At 42.6% G+C, this 19,367-nt stretch overlaps 1 protein-coding gene across 1 annotated transcript in view; it reads right to left on the reverse strand.

Moving 5' to 3' along the window:
• Window positions 1–18,729, reverse strand: part of GFRA3 (GDNF family receptor alpha 3) — a 72,791-nt gene extending 54,062 nt beyond the window's left edge. Inside the window, exon 1 of the mRNA XM_088465428.1 lies at window positions 18,088–18,729. Within this exon, the coding sequence (XP_088321554.1) occupies window positions 18,088–18,142 (55 nt within the window). The 5' untranslated portion in view covers window positions 18,143–18,729. The remainder of the gene's footprint in view (window positions 1–18,087) is intronic.
• Between the last annotated feature and the right edge of the window lie 638 nt (window positions 18,730–19,367).

A 19,367-nucleotide genomic window follows, 5' to 3' on the forward strand; every position in this document is an offset into this window, starting at 1 on the left:
AAGGAGCGGCCTCCCGGCCGCTCGCATAGCTGTGGGTGACCACCCACAGTTATAGCGAGCAGCCATGATGATGGTCGCGATGGTCAAGACCATCGCGACCATCGGGCTTGCGATGAGACCCTTGTGGTAGGGTCTCGTTCAACGCAAGCCCCAGAGAGCTTTCAGCTCTAACAGAGTGATGTCAGTGGGGCTACCCCCAAACAGCAAGCATTCCCTCAGGAACGCCTCCGTTTGGGCAGCCACCCCCCCGGCCCACCCACCAAACGGGGCGAGCTGTCACTCAACATCGACAGCTCGCCCCCTTTGGTGCGAGACCCGCACCGAAGGATTGCCCGTCACTAGCCAGGTCTCGCGCATGCGCACGACGGAGCCGGCTCCGTCGTGCGCATGCGCTGTGGGTCACCATCGATCCGGTTGTGAGCGCTCAGCGCTTGCGACCGGGTCTGAATCAGGCCCTAAGTGCACACACGGCCGATGCTAACGTAGTTGAGCGATTATTTGCTACTGTGCAGCGCAAAAAAAAAAATTCAGAAAACTCCCTATGGCGCATGCGTTTCCCTGTGTGTATATACAAATGTGCTATTGTGTACAGGATTGCTGGTGTCAGAACTGGAAAACCATGGGCGTTCCTGGGCAGTGATTGGGAGGTGGCCTGAAGAGAACACATACAAAGAACAATTGTGTGGACGTGTTATGGGAGTGTCACAGGCGTGTCAGTGAAAGTGTCTGCGTTCTCATACGCACAGTCGCAGCCACAGAGACCATGTTTAGATGGAGCAGAACAACAAATAGTGGATATTCCACTATTAGCACTCCTGGCACTCAAATTAAACACATATACAGTATATAGCATACCTGCAGCAAATGATAGAAGTTTGTGCTAACACCTCAGAAAAGGCAGCAACGCCTTCACCCAGCACTCACACCAATGTCTCTGCGGTTATATGCATTTAATATACACCATTTATATCATTGTAATATTGTGAGAAAAAGAGATCACTTTTAGACTTTGATACTGGCTGATTGGAAGAATATATCCAGTGTAAGCAGGATTATTGCTAAATACCTGTTGCCAGTAGCTTCCCCCAAGATGAAATCGATTCTGCCAACATATTTAGTTGAGATTCCCTGGCTGTATTACTTTGCATAGGAGCCCTGTCACAGGAGTGGCCCATGTGACCAGCAGCGCTATACAGACTGGTGTCAGCAGCTCCTTCACCCACCACTCACAGCAATGTCACTGTGTGCCCTGTGCACACACTGCTATGTAGCCTATCCTATTCACCCACCACTCACACCAATGTCACTGTGTGCCCTGTGCACACACTGCTCTGTAGCCTATCCTATTCACCCACCACTCACACCAATGTCACTGTGTGCCCTGTGCACAGACTGCTCTGTAGCCTATCCTATTCACCCACCACTCACAGCAATGTCACTGTGTGCCCTGTGCACACACTGCTCTGTAGCCTATCCTATTCACCCACCACTCACACCAATGTCACTGTGTGCCCTGTGCACAGACTTCTATGTAGCCTATCCTATTCACCCACCACTCACACCAATGTCACTGTGTGCCCTGTGCACAGACTTCTATGTAGCCTATCCTATTCACCCACCACTCACACCAATGTCACTGTGTGCCCTGTACACAGACTGCTATGTAGCCTATCCTATTCACCCACCACTCACATCAATGTCACTGTGTGCCCTGTGCACAGACTTCTATGTAGCCTATCCTATTCACCCACCACTCACACCAATGTCACTGTGTGCCCTGTGCACAGACTGCTATGTAGCCTATCTTATTCACCCACCACTCACACCAATGTCACTGTGTGCCCTGTGCACACACTGCTATGTAGCCTATCCTATTCACCCACCACTCACACCAATGTCACTGTGTGCCCTGTGCAAAGACTGCTATGTAGCCTATCCTATTCACCCACCACTCACACCAATGTCACTCCCTGTGCACAGACTGCTATGCAGCCTATCCTATTCACCCACCACTCACAGCAATGTCACTGTGTGTCCTGTGCACAGACTGCTATGTAGCCTGTCCTATTCACCCACCACTCACACCAATGTCACTGTGTGCCCTGTGCACAGACTGCTATGTAGCCTATCCTATTCACCCACCACTCACACCAATGTCACTGTGTGCCCTGTGCACAGGCTGCTATGTAGCGTATTCTATTCACCAACTACTCACACCAATGTCACTGTGTGTCCTGTGCACAGATTGCTATGTAGCCTATCCTATTCACCCACCACTCACACCAATGTCACTGTGTGCCGTGTGAACAGATTGCTATGTAGCCTATCCTATTCACCCACCACTCACACCAATGTCACTGTGTGCCCTGTGCACAGACTGCTATGTAGCCTGTCCTATTCACCCACCACTCACACCAATGTCACTGTGTGCCGTGTGAACAGATTGCTATGTAGCCTATCCTATTCACCCACCACTCACACCAATGTCACTGTGTGCCCTGTGCACAGACTGCTATGTAGCCTATCCTATTCACCCACCACTCACACCCATGTCACTGTGTGCCCTGTGCACAGGCTGCTATGTAGCCTATCCTATTCACTCACACCAATGTCACTGTGTGTCCTGTGCACAGATTGCTATGTAGCCTATTCTATTCACCCACCACTCACACCAATGTCACTGTGTGTCCTGTGCACACACTGCTCTGTAGCCTATCCTATTCACCCACCACTCACACCAATGTCACTGTGTGCCCTGTGCACAGACTTCTATGTAGCCTATCCTATTCACCCACCACTCACACCAATGTCACTGTGTGCCCTGTGCACAGACTTCTATGTAGCCTATCCTATTCACCCACCACTCACACCAATGTCACTGTGTGCCCTGTACACAGACTGCTATGTAGCCTATCCTATTCACCCACCACTCACACCAATGTCACTGTGTGCCCTGTGCACAGACTTCTATGTAGCCTATCCTATTCACCCACCACTCACACCAATGTCACTGTGTGCCCTGTGCACAGACTGCTATGTAGCCTATCCTATTCACCCACCACTCACACCAATGTCAGTGTGCCCTGTACACAGACTGCTATGTAGCCTATCCTATTCACCCACCACTCACACCAATGTCACTGTGTGCCCTGTGCACAGACTTCAATGTAGCCTATCCTATTCACCCACCACTCACACCAATGTCACTGTGTGCCCTGTGCACAGACTGCTATGTAGCCTATCTTATTCACCCACCACTCACACCAATGTCACTGTGTGCCCTGTGCACACACTGCTATGTAGCCTATCCTATTCACCCACCACTCACACCAATGTCACTGTGTGCCCTGTGCAAAGACTGCTATGTAGCCTATCCTATTCACCCACCACTCACACCAATGTCACTCCCTGTGCACAGACTGCTATGCAGCCTATCCTATTCACCCACCACTCACAGCAATGTCACTGTGTGTCCTGTGCACAGACTGCTATGTTGCCTGTCCTATTCACCCACCACTCACACCAATGTCACTGTGTGCCCTGTGCACAGACTGCTATGTAGCCTATCCTATTCACCCACCACTCACACCAATGTCACTGTGTGCCCTGTGCACAGGCTGCTATGTAGCGTATTCTATTCACCAACTACTCACACCAATGTCACTGTGTGTCCTGTGCACAGATTGCTATGTAGCCTGTCCTATTCACCCACCACTCACACCAATGTCACTGTGTGCCGTGTGAACAGATTTCTATGTAGCCTATCCTATTCACCCACCACTCACACCAATGTCACTGTGTGCCCTGTGCACAGACTGCTATGTAGCCTGTCCTATTCACCCACCACTCACACCAATGTCACTGTGTGCCGTGTGAACAGATTGCTATGTAGCCTATCCTATTCACCCACCACTCACACCAATGTCACTGTGTGCCCTGTGCACAGACTGCTATGTAGCCTATCCTATTCACCCACCACTCACACCCATGTCACTGTGTGCCCTGTGCACAGGCTGCTATGTAGCCTATCCTATTCACTCACACCAATGTCACTGTGTGTCCTGTGCACAGATTGCTATGTAGCCTATTCTATTCACCCACCACTCACACCAATGTCACTGTGTGTCCTGTGATCAGATTGCTATGTAGCCTATCCTATTCACCCACCACTCACACCAATGTCACTGTGTGCCCTGTGCACAGACTGCTATGTAGCCTATCCTATTCACTCACCACTCACACCAATGTCACTGTGTGTCCTGTGCACAGATTGCTATGTAGCCTATCCTATTCACCCACCACTCACACCAATGTCACTGTGTGCCCTGTGCACACACTGCTATGTAGCCTATCCTATTCACCCACCACTCACACCAATGTCACTGTGTGCACAGATTGCTATGTAGACTATCCTATTCAAGTGACCACGGGCCCAAAGCACCTCTACCCCCTAACTCTTACCGTCCGCACGCATGGTGCCTCACCTATCTCTTACATTGATTATGTCAATACATTTTGTTTTCGTTATTGCTCAGCATTAACTTGACCAATCAAGATGATACAAAGTGCAGCTTATTTCTAGGAGTTTCCACTACAAAATGATGCAGTTTACATGAAAATCGATTCTGTCGTTTTTGCACCAACTTGAAACAAACAGACAGACACAACATTCATATTATATTAGTGTAGATTGCTAAGATTATATTGCAACAAATGTTTCTTTGCTATTGTTATTATTATTATTATCTATCATTAATGTTGTTTCCAATTGTAATGCGCAATGGAATACGCTGTGCTATATAAGAAACTGTTAATAAATAAATCACTACAGTCAGGTGCATAAATATTGGGACATTGACAGAATTTTTTATATTTTGGCCTCTATTCACCACCACAATGGCTTTGAAATGAAACAAACAAGATGTGCTTTAACTGCAGACTTTCAGATTTAATTTGAGGGTAATTACAACCAAATCAGGTGAACGGTGTAGGAATTACAACGGTTTCTATATGTGCCTCCCACTTTTTAAGGGGCCAAAAGTAATGGGACAAACTAAACAATCCTAAATCTAACTTTCACTTTTTAATACTTTGTTGCAAATCCTTTGCAGACAATTACAGCCTGAAGTCTGGAACGCATAGATATCACCAGACGCTGGGTTTCATCCCTGGTGATGCTCTGCCAGGCCTTTACTGCAAATGTCTTCAGTTCCTGCTTGTTCTAGGGGCATTTTCCCTTCAGTTTTGTCTTCATCAAGTGAAATGTATGCTAAATCGAATTCAGGTCAGGGGATTGACTTGGCCATTGCATAACATTCCACTTTTTAGCCTTAAAAACTCTTTGGTTGCTTTTGCAGTATGCTTCGGGTCATTGTCCATCTGCACTGTGAAGCGCCGTCCAATGAGTTCTGAAGCATTTGACTGAATATGAGCATATAATATTGCCCGAAACACTGCAGAATTCATTCTGCTGCTTTTGTCAGCAGTCACATCATCAATAAATACAAGGGAACCAGTTCCATTGGCAGCCATACATGCCCACGCCATGACACTACCACCACCATGCTTCACTGATGGAGGTGGTATGATTTGGATCATGAGCAGTTCCTTTCCTTCTCCATACTCTTCTCTTCCCATCACTCTGGTACAAGTTGATGTTTGTCTCATCTGTCCATAGGATGTTGTTCCAGAACTGTAATGGCTTTTTTAGATGTTGTTTGGCAAACTCTAATCTGGTCTTCCTGTTTTTGAGGCTCACCAATGGTTTACATCTTGTGGTGAACCCTCTATAGTCTTCTCTTGATTGTTGACTTTGACACATATACACCTACCTCCTGGAGAGTGTTCTTGATTTGGCCAACTGTTGTGAAGGGGTTTTTCTTCACCAGGGAAATTATTCTTCTGTCATCCACCACAGTTGTTTTCCGTGGTCTTCCAGGACTTTTGGTGTTGCTGAGCTCTCCGGTGCGTTCTTTCTTTTTAAGAATGTTCCAAACAGTTGATTTGGCCACACCTAATGTTTTTGCTATCTCTCTGATGGGTTTGTTTTGATTTTTCAGCCTAATGATGGCTTGCTTCACTGATAGTGACAGCTCTTTGGATCTCATATTGAGAGTCGACAGCAGCTGATTCCAAATGCAAATGTCACACCTAGAATCAACTCCAGACCTTTTACCTGGTTAATTGATAATGAAATAATGAGGGAATAGCCCACACCTGTCCATGAAATAGCTTTTGAGTTGATAGTCCCATTACTTTTGGTCCCTTAAAAAGTGGGAGGCACATATAGAAACCGTTGTAATTCCTACACCGTTCACCTGATTTGGATACAATTACCCTCAAATTAAATCTGAAAGTCTTCAGTTAAAGCACATCTTGTTTGTTTCATTTCAAAGCCATTGTGGTTGTGAATAGAGGCCAAAATATGAAAATTCTGTCAATGTCCCAATATTTATGCAGCTGACTTTATGCCCCTAGTACAATGGTTCCCAAACTGTACGCCGTGGCACACTGGGGTGCCTCGGGACACATGCAGGGGTGCCTCAGGTCAAATTCTTTATGGTCAATGTAATGAAATATGTGCACAAGCAGAAGCACAAACCTGTTTACCACTATATAACCAAACCTAAGAATGACAAGTAAGCACAATTTACTTCACTACATTTTTTTCTGAATTTATCAATACAGGTTGAGTCTCCCATATCCAAAATGCTTGGGACCAGGGGTATTTTGGATAATGGAATATTCTGTATTTTGGAATAATTGCATACCATAATGAAATAACTTGGGAATGGGACCCAAATATACACACAGAATGCATTTATGTGTTATATACACCTTATACACACAGCCTGAAGTAATTTTATAGAATATATTCAATAATTTTGTGGCTCAAACAAAGTTTGTGTACAGACATTAACTTCATTTATGTTTCATATACTCCTTATACACACAGCCTGAAGGTAATTTTATACAATATTTTTAATAGTTTGTATACATTGAACCATTAAAAAGGTTTAATTATCTCAGTCATGCCAAAAATATTCCGTATTTCGGGAGAGTCAACCTGTACCAAACTTTTGGCTTAGGGTGCCGCGAAAACAATGCTGATGCACTAGGGAGCCGTGATTCAAAAAAAGATTGGGAACCACTGCCCTAGTACATTGATCGAGGTTTCAAAACAGGAAAGACCTGGATGAGAGTTTAAATCTTGAGAGTCTTTTGAGTCTGTGACTTTATTACATTGGTTGAGTTTAAAAATGTGAGAGTGTTCTCACACATTTTTTAAACTCTCACCCTATTACATTTGGTCCTATGTGTTTTTTTTTTACCAATATTGAGCTGTTGTTTTTTAATGGGGAGCAGACTTCTATATTGATTTTCTTTTGAATGTATAACCAGCACACAAGTGCAGTGAATTTTTTTCACATTGTCTTTTAATGTTTAGATGGCGTTCAGGAGGAGACAGTCATAGGCTGGTGCAAGTGTTGATGGTGCACTGATGGTGGATTGTTCTGAACCACCGGATGTGTTGCAGCATGCACTGAGAGTGGGCGTCTCGGAGCTTGCACATTCAAGCGCACACTAGTACACAAGGGAAAGGCTAAATATTCAAATTACTTTATTATATTTATGCACATTGTGCCTTATTTGTAGCTTTTTATGCCTGGTCACTGGGGCCCATTCAGCACCCTGTACTTTACCTGCAGCCCAGGGCATTAGGACGGGCAGCAGCAGATGTCCCTGCGCCTATACATGCTGTTCCTACAACAGAGCACCCAATGCAGATATGTGACACAGCTGATGCTGTCAGGTGGATCACAAGCACTGTAGTAAGAATCCAGGGTGATGATGGCTTACAATAACAGTACGTTAGCATTTCATTTTCCTTCAAATGAGGCCCCTCATCAGTTCAAGATAAAATATTAATAAACTAACATTTTCAATTGTTTATCTTTATTAAAGCAAAATATGCACCTCTAAATCTAGTAGATTACTCCATCACAGGCCCACATGGAAACAATGTCCTAAGCAAACTCTTATATGTCCTAAGCAAACAGCCTAATACAATTCTGTGACGTCACAATGGCATTTGCAAGTGAGTTAGTGAATGATTCCTTTGTGAGATGGGTTTTTGTTCGTCATGATTGATGGACAGAAGCAGCAGATTTTCCATTACACATATCTGTACTTAACAAAACTCCAATGGAAATGAGTAAGGCAGAAAAAAAAATGTAACACAATAAATCACATTCTCGAATTAGCTCTTCCTAGTAAGCATAAAATCTGCAGTAATACACAAAAGAGAATAACAGAGTTCTATATTTGCCTGCCTGGATTTAAAGTAAGGATTTAAATTTCCCTTAATTCTCATATTTTTTTGGATAATCTAATCAAAAACGAGATGCACAAAAGGGCACCTTGGTATTTATTTCTATATTTTTCGCACCTGTATGGCCGTTTTCTTTGTTGTCCCATACAGCAATCTCTACACTGCTTCTCCATGGGCAAAGTCGCACTGCATACACTTTGTATAAAATAAATACGTGGAAAATTTTGATCACTTATGTGTCTATAATTTGATGGACCTGAGATTTCATGTGTAGGTGGTTTCTGTACATGCAATTTTTTTTTCTGTTCTGGTCGCTGTAACTTAATGTGATCTACCTAAAATATATTTAAAAATTAAATTAATAAATACGTGGAAATAATTCCCAAAAAATGAATTGCCAAAGATTGTTATAATGCCTGGTCCCAAATGGTTACTTTCTTAGGGGTCAGACATAGGCTACCCAAAGGGATCCCCCAAACATCTTGATAATGCTTTCCTGCTCCTATACACACCCATCTGCAGCTTGTTGTTAGTACAAAGCATAAAGCCTGAAAAAATAATATCTATATTAAATATAATTTCTTATTACCACATATCAGAACCTAAACAAAGTGTGATACTGTAGCCTACAGTCTTCAATGGCTAATGCCATCTATTCATCAATACTTACCTTCCAGGGGTTCCTTTGCAGTATCTCCCTCCTCTGCGGTGTTCCTCTCTTGGGGCGGGATATATCATGCATCACATTTTGAATGCAATACATCCCACCACTTACCTCATGCATTGCAGCGTTTATTTACGCCGTATGCATGAAGATTTGCAATTAAACCACAAAGGACAGCTCTTCCAATAAGAGCTGTCAATAGCGGTGTGAGGGCTTCCGGGCTTATGACCCAGGAGTCCATCTGCGCATGCGAGGCTGTCGGCCAGAGCTTGCGCGAGCCACGGGTGACACAGAGGGATCCTATTGTATCTCTCTCAGAGAATTATTCAAAAAGCCCATAGGCTTCTATTAGGCAACACCATCAATGACACTGCCTATCAGGTACAAGCTCAGGAAAGTTTTGCTTTCCAGAGCCAGACACATATGGGGAATGCGGTCAAACCTCCGAAAACTGCAGTTTTCTGAGGTTTGACTGCATTTTAGTGTTAGTGCATCCCGTCCTTTGAAAGGCTGATGTGAAAAGTGAGTGCACAGCAGATGCATACAGCTGGTTAACCGAGAAGGAATCCAGCAACCCCTTTCCATTTTCACTGTACCCCACTGCCGCTTGATAGAGTGAAGCTGACTCTATAGGAAGGATGGTAAAGTGCGCAAAGTAGATTAAGATTTGAGAAATCTCAAAAAATGGTGATAGACAAAATGGCTTTTCACCGCTTGATAAGTAAAGCGTCAAGAGGAGTAACATGAGTCTAGTCTCCTGGTTCTTCTTGACCTGGGATTTTTATTCAGCGTCAGAGCCGTAACTAGACTTTTTGGTGCCCTGTGCCAGAAAGAACATTGGCGCCCCCCTAATTTTTCAAAGGGACATAATGCACCCAATAAAGGGGAATTGCCTCATGGGGAAGGGCCAGGGAAGAGATAGGGAAGGCCAGGAGATGCTGGGGATGAAATAAGAGGAAGCTACAAGTGAGAATGATAATAAACATAAATTTGACAGGCCCAAACAGCGCCCCCCGACCTTTGGTGCCCTGTGCGATGGCACCGGCCGCACTACCCTAGCTACGGCCCTGGTCAGCGTGCTGTGTCTAACTAGTGATCACATGAAGCAGAGGTGGCTCTTTTTGTTTTACAGAGCAGTGCAAAACCAACACATAATTTTGCATACAGACTAGAAATAAAATGAGAACAAAGGATGGAGAGATTTTTAGGAGTGCTCCTTTTTTTTGTGGAAAGTTGCACAGTCAGTTTGAGTACACATATAGCAATTACATTTTGTACCAGTTATGAGAAATCAGGTCTCATCCTGCACTTCCAATTGTGGATCTCAGGGGCATTTTACATGGGAAGTGGGCAGCCAGTGTGAACTTACTCTGGCACTGAGTCTATCGCGCATGCACATATCCCAATGCAGACAGATTATTCAATGTATACAGAAAGGTAAAGTGATCTCAGTGCTAACGGTGTAATTTAAAAGATATAAAAAAAATGTTTTTGTATGTATTAAAACATGAAAATACAGTATAAAAGTATGTATATAAAGTGCATAAAGTACTTACAGATTTAGTAAGCATAAAAAACATATACATATGTAATTAGCTCTAACAAGGAGCAATGAAAAGCATCAAATAGTTCCTACAATAAGGTAGCTGTGAGTGTCAATCCAGGTCTTACAAAGAAGGGGCTCTGGATAACACCCTGTTTTTGGACACTCACAGGCAAAGTCCTTTAATTAAAGACCTTAGCAGGATGAACAACTGCACCTCCAATAACCGACTCATTTCGAGCTTGACTGCACTTTACCAAGGCTGCTGACATCCAGCTTTTATACTGTATTTTCATGAAGACATTACATTTGTTTTAATACATACAATTTAAAAAAAAAAATGTATATCTTTTAAATTACACCATTAGCGCTGAGATCACTTCACCTTTCTGTATACATTTCATATTGTTTGTGTAAAAGGGATACCCTAGATATCCTATATTCTAAAATTTACTACAGTAAGATTATTGAATTGGTGCAGGGTGGGCACCACTGGACACAGGTACCCATGTGAACCGCATACCCCACACCATTATAGATATGCCACTGGCAGATCTTTAGGTGTATTAATGTTTTAAAAACACACAAATAACATATGTAACAAAGACAGTCCCAAGTGTCCCTCATCTTCGTGATTAATTTAAGCCATACAGAAAAATAAGCCAAGCAGTATACTGTGTTAGTAGAAAACTGGAAAAGATCTGGTTATAAGCGATAGTGGTTTGGACTTTGATGTGATGCATAGACTTTTGAGAATTTTTCTCTGCAAACTTAGGCACACACTTCTAGTTTGAAAAGGTGTGTCCCAAGGGTAGATTGTAGGGAATGGGTACGGGATGCCGGCGCCCGGGATCCCAGAGGTCAAAATCCCAACGCTGACATCCTGTCGGCAGGTATCCTATCCCTCCCCCTCTCCCTACCTTAACCCTCCCCCCTAGTGCCTGAACCTTACCTCCACCCCTAGTGCCTAAACCTAACATGCCACCCTAGTGCCTAACCCTAACCCTCTCCCCAACCCCACTACTTACCATTGTGATACTGAACGTATCAGAATGGATATGGGATGCCAGCGCTTGGGAACCCGCTGGAATACTGAACGCGTCCCATCTGTAGACGTGAAACTACAGATGCTCTGGATAGACCATCTGGGTGTATCGGCGTAACACCAAGTAATTTACAGTGTTTGCAAATGAAGTCCAATGTTGCAGTTTCTGCCAGAAACCTATTAATAAGATTCATAATATTCTGATTTGTAGATGAAAGTAAATATATGAAAAATGTCAGTGATTAGGCTTTGAATTTAAATAGTACAGTTTGCGGAAAAAAGAAAATTTCTTTATGCAAACATGTTTATTATTAATACTGCAAGTTCTTTAATATAAGGTGATGATGTAGAATGATAGGCACACTTACTATTTCAAAAATCTGAAGGGACTACTAAACTAAGTTAATTTAGTAAAGGCACACATTCAAATAGCCTAAGTAATACACTGTGACTTGTATTATACACCAGTGTGCAGCGAAGTTTCTATCACAACTGCTAGATGGTTTACCAACTTGTGACACTTCAAAAAGGTTCAGGACGGTACAATAACCTGCTAGATGTAAAACTCAAAATAACACTTTACTATTCCAAGTGTTGCTATAACTTCTGAGGTCCCCAGTCCAAATCAATACAGGGTTCCCTCAATCTGTGTGTATATGTATGTATGTATATATATATATATATATATATATATATATATATATATATATATATATAGTACAGTAACATGCTTCCGAGGCATTCCAACTTCTCATGTAAAAAATAGTATGTAGTGGATATCAGACATCATTGGCTAGTGTGTGATGTAAGAGGGCAGGATATGGTGTAAGGAGGTATATAGAGGCAAATGATTGTACCCCTTAAGGTACCTGGTTACAGTCACATTTTTTTGGCACTCCTTATAGTCACTCTCTCACTTACTGTACTAATAAAAACTGAAATGTATGCAAAAAGGCTGTATTTATTTAATATTTAAAATGTGAAATGGGTACTTAGTATAAATTGACACACATTAGGAGGCATTAGTAAATCCTTACAAACATTAGGAGTAACATGGCAGACACTTGCAGAAAAGAGGTGATCCTTCATAAACATACGTGTGTGTACGTGAAGACATAGATTCTGGGGAGAGCTATCTACAGTGTCACTAGTGAAGCGGTTTGAAGCCCAGAGGATGAATGAAGTTGTTACATACACTATCATTTGCTAAATAATAATTTTCTAAAGTCCACAGGGACATATTCTGTGCAGTAGTCTGAAAATATTGTCAGAGATCACCATACAGGCTGACTAACTTGGCATGGCCTTTGTACTTGGTTTTCATTGAAATCTAATCCAAAATAATGATTTGCACTGTATTACTTATGACCAGCACAGAATGTACCACTAGTAAATATGTGTGTGTCCAAATGCTTGGCTCTCACCAAAATGTAAAAACTCTTCTCCTTCTGGCCAGTCCTATACCCAGTGGAGTTTCCACATTGGATTAGATTATACACTAAATATAAAAATGAAATCAAGTCCTGATGCACTACCGTACGCAACTGCGATTACACACGCAATCAGACAATTGTTGCGTATTGTGCATGCATATACATCGCAATTCACGAACTAGCCATTGCGATCGGGACTGCTATCGCAGTGACTACACAGGCCCATTGCAGAGTGATTGACAGAATGTGCCATTTGTGGGTGGCAACGATGGGGTGGTTGGGTGAACGCAGACGTTCCAGTGCGTTTCAACGCCATTGCAGGGGCACGCATAAATTATCCATTGAGATGGGCTACACAGCCTGAGGCCTCATAACGTGCGTGGTTGTTAGCAATTTCTGAGTTAGGTCAGGGCTTGTGCAAGTATGCATGAGGCTGCGATGGTACTCTATTGTACCAATGGTTTTGCAGTATTGCTAAACATTACGGATGTGTGGTAAGTAAAGCGGACGTCCCTATGTTATGCTACGAGGGCACTGGGATCGCAATGGATTAGCATACTATCGCAGTTTAACTGCGTGCATAATTGCTATTGCATTCGCAGTTGCGTACAGAAGTGAGTCAGGCCCTCAGCCTGAATATCAATATGATCATCATCTGCTCTCTAACTGGGTTGAGTCTTGCACGCACATAGCTTTTAAAAGAAGGGGTTTGGTCACAAAACTATTTTTTTTCCAACTCATTAAATATGTGGGATTATAGCCTTTAGATGTATTTCACTGACTCTGAACACACTGAACAAATCAATCCCTAAGGGGCTCATCAATCATTAACTATTTGTGGCATATTCCCCAAAAACACCAGTTTTTGGGGGATAACTACAAATCATTAGGATCCCCCAGATGTATTATGGAGGGACCGCTGCAGATATCTCAGATATCTGCTGCTATCCCTCCATTTTTGATAGCAGCCTCAACTCCCATAGGTCTCTATAAGGGATGCAGTGCTGTCAGATATAGCAACATGCTTGGCTCCAGCAGCTAATGCCATCTAAAGATAGTGTTGTGCTGCTGTAGCCTATGGGCCACAGATCGCAAAAATTACTTACAGAGGTAATGGCCATGAGGGAATTCATGGTTGGTAGACCGTGCATGCGCTGGCATCCCAGTACAGGAGTGAAGAGACCGCTGACGCGGTCCCTTCACTCCCAGCACATCACTGGTACGTGCTCCTTTCAGAGCCACTGTCTATATGGGACCTTTGTACTAGAATTTACCACCTCTGCTCCTTTCACCCCTGCTAACTCCTCTATGGAACAATCCTGCCTTCCCATAGCATAGCAAAATCTGTGGCATAGACCACAGATTATTTTACTGTATTTCTGGACTTACCAGAATCTTCTCTTTCTATTAGATTTTGCACCTTTGCACACCTTCCCCGACTTTCTGATTCTACAAACTCACAGGGTTTTCTATCAATACCTACAAATACATAATTTGTACCAAATCACCTTTAGAATCATTGTGCAGACACTCACATACAACCAAAGGGCTTATCTCTATCATCTACCAATTACTACTCTCATATAACTAACCCCAAAAAGAAGCATATGAACTAGGCTGGGAGCCGCATGTGGGTGAGACTCTGACTCCCGAGGAATGGTCTAAAATTAGTCTAGAAGTCGCCAAAAGCTCTATCTCAGTACGCGTTAAGGAAAACGCCTACAGTATATAAACTTTAATTTTGCTGGTACCTTGTGCCCACCCGTCTTCACTCAATCTACCCCACTGCCATAGATCTATCTTGCTGGTCGTGTGGTCAATGGGGAACCCTGCTGCATATTTAGTGGTTATGTCCCTACATCTGACCCTTCTGGACAAAGGTTCACAACTTAATTAAATCTGTTACCTGGCTGCAAATAACAGACACCCCCCTATACTTTCTATTATCTCGCCCTATCCCGCACATTCCACCCCCTTCACAGAGACTGATCAAACATATATTGAGCGCGGTTACATAACGTCACAGTGGAAATTGACTACACCCCCTTATTGTCAGCTATTATCAATGCCACCTGGTCCATTTATAGCAGAGATGGGGAACCTCAGGCCCGGGGGCCATATAAGGCCCCTGGAAGCCTTTGGTGTGGCCCTCTGAGCTTTTTTCTGCTTGCCTTATCTGGCTAGAAGGGTGTCTAGAATGGCACCCTGCAGCCAGAATCTATGCAACAGTGCAGCCTGGAGTGTCCTTAGGATGCTTCAGACTGTCACACCGCTGCCCTTACAGCTCCCCGGAGCATCCTCAGGATGCTCCTGGGATTGCTGTAAATCACCGGCGATTGTGGCCCCACCCCCGTGTAATATCTCTTGGAGGGGGTGTGGCCTGCAAATAATATTATATATATCAAAATGACCCGCGACAGAAAAAAGGTTCCCCACCCCTGATATATGGGATGGAAAGAAATTCTTCAATAATCCATGATACCTCCATTAAAGTCTGGATGCCATCCTTTGAGGCTGAACCTTCTTAAGCTACAATCAAAATGCACCATATCTTGAGTATATCAAACAAAAATGGGCGACAGACGCCAGGTCCCCCCCTCTTAATACCTTTTCTTTTTCTCCTTCCCTCTCATTACTTTCTTAGCTGACCTCCCCTCCCCCAAGCTTACCCAGGCTTTCTTCCTGGTCTATAGATAGGGCTGATAATTTAAGCACAAGCTTATATTGTAACAGATGACAATCTTCCTACTGTTACATCACCTTATATTTATGACTAACTTTCTCCTCCGGCTGTAGTGTCTACATGTTTGCCACTGCTGATTATACTCTATCTGCTTCTGTTCCCTCTTTGTTGTATTCTGTAATTTCACACATATATTGCAAAAATGTTGAACTTTCAATAAACAGATTTAAAAAAAAAAAAAAAAGGAACTACCCCATTATATATTTTATTCATGATTCAGCTCAGATTCACCATTATAATATGTTTTGTTTTCAGGTGAGTATTATGCTTCATCTGTATGTTCAGCTGCTCACATTGCTATATATGCTGTAAATATGCCCATTAATAATACATGCTACAGCATTATGAATAGGTATAGCTGTTTGCCAAATAGATATCACTTTGCCCTTTTTTTAATTGGTGTTGACTTAATTTATTATCCAAAATGAATTCTTCCTCTATAATGTAGTAATACAAAATAAAGGCTGGTACAGACAATTCTGCTACAAATGTTTATTTCCAATACATATTTGGTTAGTAATAGAACATGGACATATGGGGCTGTGAAATTTATGGTTACCCAATAGTATAGTACTGTATAGGTTGTTATTTCCAAAAGCTTTGATCTGATCCAAGCAGCAGTATATATGTCCAATCATACAGCAATTACAGTATATTAACAACTACTATACTGTAAGTTTGTTGTTAGTAGCAGAGACTAAAATTATTCATGTTACAATTAAAATGTATTCATATTGTGCTGACAATATCATAACAAGATGTAATACTTGCTTTGTACTTAAAAATTGTACAGAGCATGCAGATGTTATCAATGTAATAGTATGTTATTTCTAAATCTTCATATTAGACTAATGCTGGGCATACACTATACAATTATCTGTCAGATATCTGTCCAATCTGGCTGGTTGGAATGAAAACCTGGTAATGTATGGGAGCAAATGACAGTCGATCATATGGTTTTTAACATTAGAAAACGGACAAAAAACAATTGTTCAAAATCGGTTAAATTTGTGTGTTTTAACCAATTTGTCTGAACGACCATTGTTGGCTGTTTTCCAGCGTTTGTGAGCAAATGGTCGATTGTTATTTGCTCCCATACATTACCAGGTTTTCATTTCAACCAGACAGATTTGACAGATATCTGACAGATAATTGTATAGTGTATGCCCAGCATAAGCCTTCACATTATACTTAGGGCTATATTTACTAAAGTGCAGGGTTTTAGAAGTGGAGTTGTGGCCCATAGCAACCAATCAGATTCTTCTTATCATTTATCTAGCACCTTCTAGAAGATAATAGCTAGAATCTGATTGGTTGCTATGGGCAACATCTCCACTTCTAAAAACCTGCACTTTAGTAAATATACCCCTAAGCCTATATTGGACATGGTAATTCACAGGTTTACTATCTTTTTCTGTGTGGAAAAGCAAAAATAAAAAAATTCTGAAACACTCATGAAACGAGGTCCCAGCATATCCTGCCAGTTACATGCTGCCAGTCACAGCACTGGATGTGTACCTGTAGCCCATCAATAGGAACATCTTTGAATGAAAACAAGTGGTAACAGTTATTATAGGACAGCTCCACATAAAAGGCTGGTTACATCAGGAAACTGGACTACATACATTTTAACATTCTGCATAATGACAGTAGTCTCTGAATTATCAGTGTGTGCGATTGCAGAAAGACAATAGAGAGTGGGGTATGTAGACTATTGTATGTACCTTTCCCTACTGTGCAGCCATCTATTTGGGAGATGAGGGGATTTTGGTAACAGAGTAATGGACTTTTTGCATTGATGGTTGAAATAGATATAGTATTCCAAATAGCTACTCACAAAGAGCCATTTTGGGGCCAATAAAGACTATATTAGAGCCTGGTATACAGAGCCAGCAGTCTGGCTGTCCAGGACTGAAGTCTGGCAGACAATGTGACTGATAGCTCTCTTTCCAAACACAGAAAGCCATGTGCCTGCACTTACTGACTGACAGACGGGTGAAGCTTACCTTCATGTGTCAGTAGTATGATCTGTCATACAAGCTGCCTGGATGCTTATAAATCACATTACCTATCCAACAAGGACTACATCCTTCCGATCCCTGCCCGTTCTATGACATATAGATGTACAATCTAAGCTCCATTAACCTTTTAATGCCGGATATATTTAGGGGAAGAGGTTAGTTTACATATTCCCATTATATTACCGGATCAGTTATAAAGGCTAAATAATGTAAACTTCTGGACTGCCACATACATGTTATTTGTTTAGCCTTTCTCATTTATTGGCTCGTGCAGCTCCCTAAGGGTAAAGTAAACTAGACATTTACCAGAGTGTGAGAGAAGCAGTAGGATCGCCAAGGACCCCATGGTGGAAAGGACCATCCAAGTCTTCTACAGCCCACAGCTTCCTCCAGACATCGCCTCCAGCTACACAGGTACACGTAGGAGGGGAGAGCAGTATCACTCCCAGCAGCTCTCTGTGACCATCGCCAGCAGCTATACAGGTAGGAGGGAAGAGCAGTATCACTCCCAGCAGCTCTCTGTGACCATCGCCAGCAGCTATACAGGTAGGAGGGAAGAGCAGTATCACTCCCAGCAGCTCTCTGTGACCATCGCCAGCAGCTATACAGGTAGGAGGGAAGAGCAGTATCACTCCCACAAACTCTCTGTGACCATCGCCTGTAGGATTCTTTACAACAGGTAAAAGCCAGATGGAAAAGAAGCGCAGTTTCCGTCAGCTGAGGATCCGCACACACTTAGGGGATCAACCTCGGAATGATATGGACCATACCAGCGATGTTACACAGGAGAACAAGTGCAATTGGCGATGTTAGTGTAATAGTTTGTTCTCTTCTGAGTTCTGGAGGCGTCTTATCATTGGTAAATCTCTGGGACTGGTTAGGGGACTTCTCTGTCCTGTCTGAGCAGTCAATGACTGATTTGTGCACTCTACGCTGCTGCGAGTATATGTCACAGAATCTATCTGTGGGAAGTATTAAGGTGAAGCTGTGCTGTAATCTGCTGCTCCCCGGAGTCCCCGCCCTCCTGTGCCTCGCCCCGCCCCTCCCCTCCCTGATTTGGCTGCCTTTAGTCCATAGTCTCTTGCCAGTTATTTCACACAATGCTTTTTCTGCTCTTTTTGTTCAAAACACCCTGTGTGGTATATTTTGCAAGTTGATTTTTTTTCTTTGTGAAATAAAAGTATATTGTGGAAAAGATCCTACAGACTAATGAACAAGAAACCTTTGTTCTCAATGTGGGGAACAGCATGATTGTGACTTGGCTCTGTTTTGTAAGTAACAGAGGATAGAGATGAGTATCTTGAAATTATTAACCTGATTATGTAAGCACAGTTATTTCTATTACTTGAGACATGCACTTTGAGAAACATAAAATAAATATTACTAATTGTTTTTGCAAAAATATATTTTTTTAAATGATAATAGATTAAATATCTGTATGGCAGATGTTACTATAGGCAACAAATAGAGTGTCTACTATAATTCTACAGGATATACAGATTTGGGGGTTGGCTAATGCACAAGTATTAGCATGCTATATCAACGTGGTAATCATTGAGGCCGGTAATTACTCCGTCTACATTGAT

Source organism: Taudactylus pleione, unplaced genomic scaffold (assembly GCF_031769625.1).
Source record: "Taudactylus pleione unplaced genomic scaffold, aTauple2 ptg001990l, whole genome shotgun sequence".
Taxonomy (NCBI): domain Eukaryota; kingdom Metazoa; phylum Chordata; class Amphibia; order Anura; family Myobatrachidae; genus Taudactylus; species Taudactylus pleione.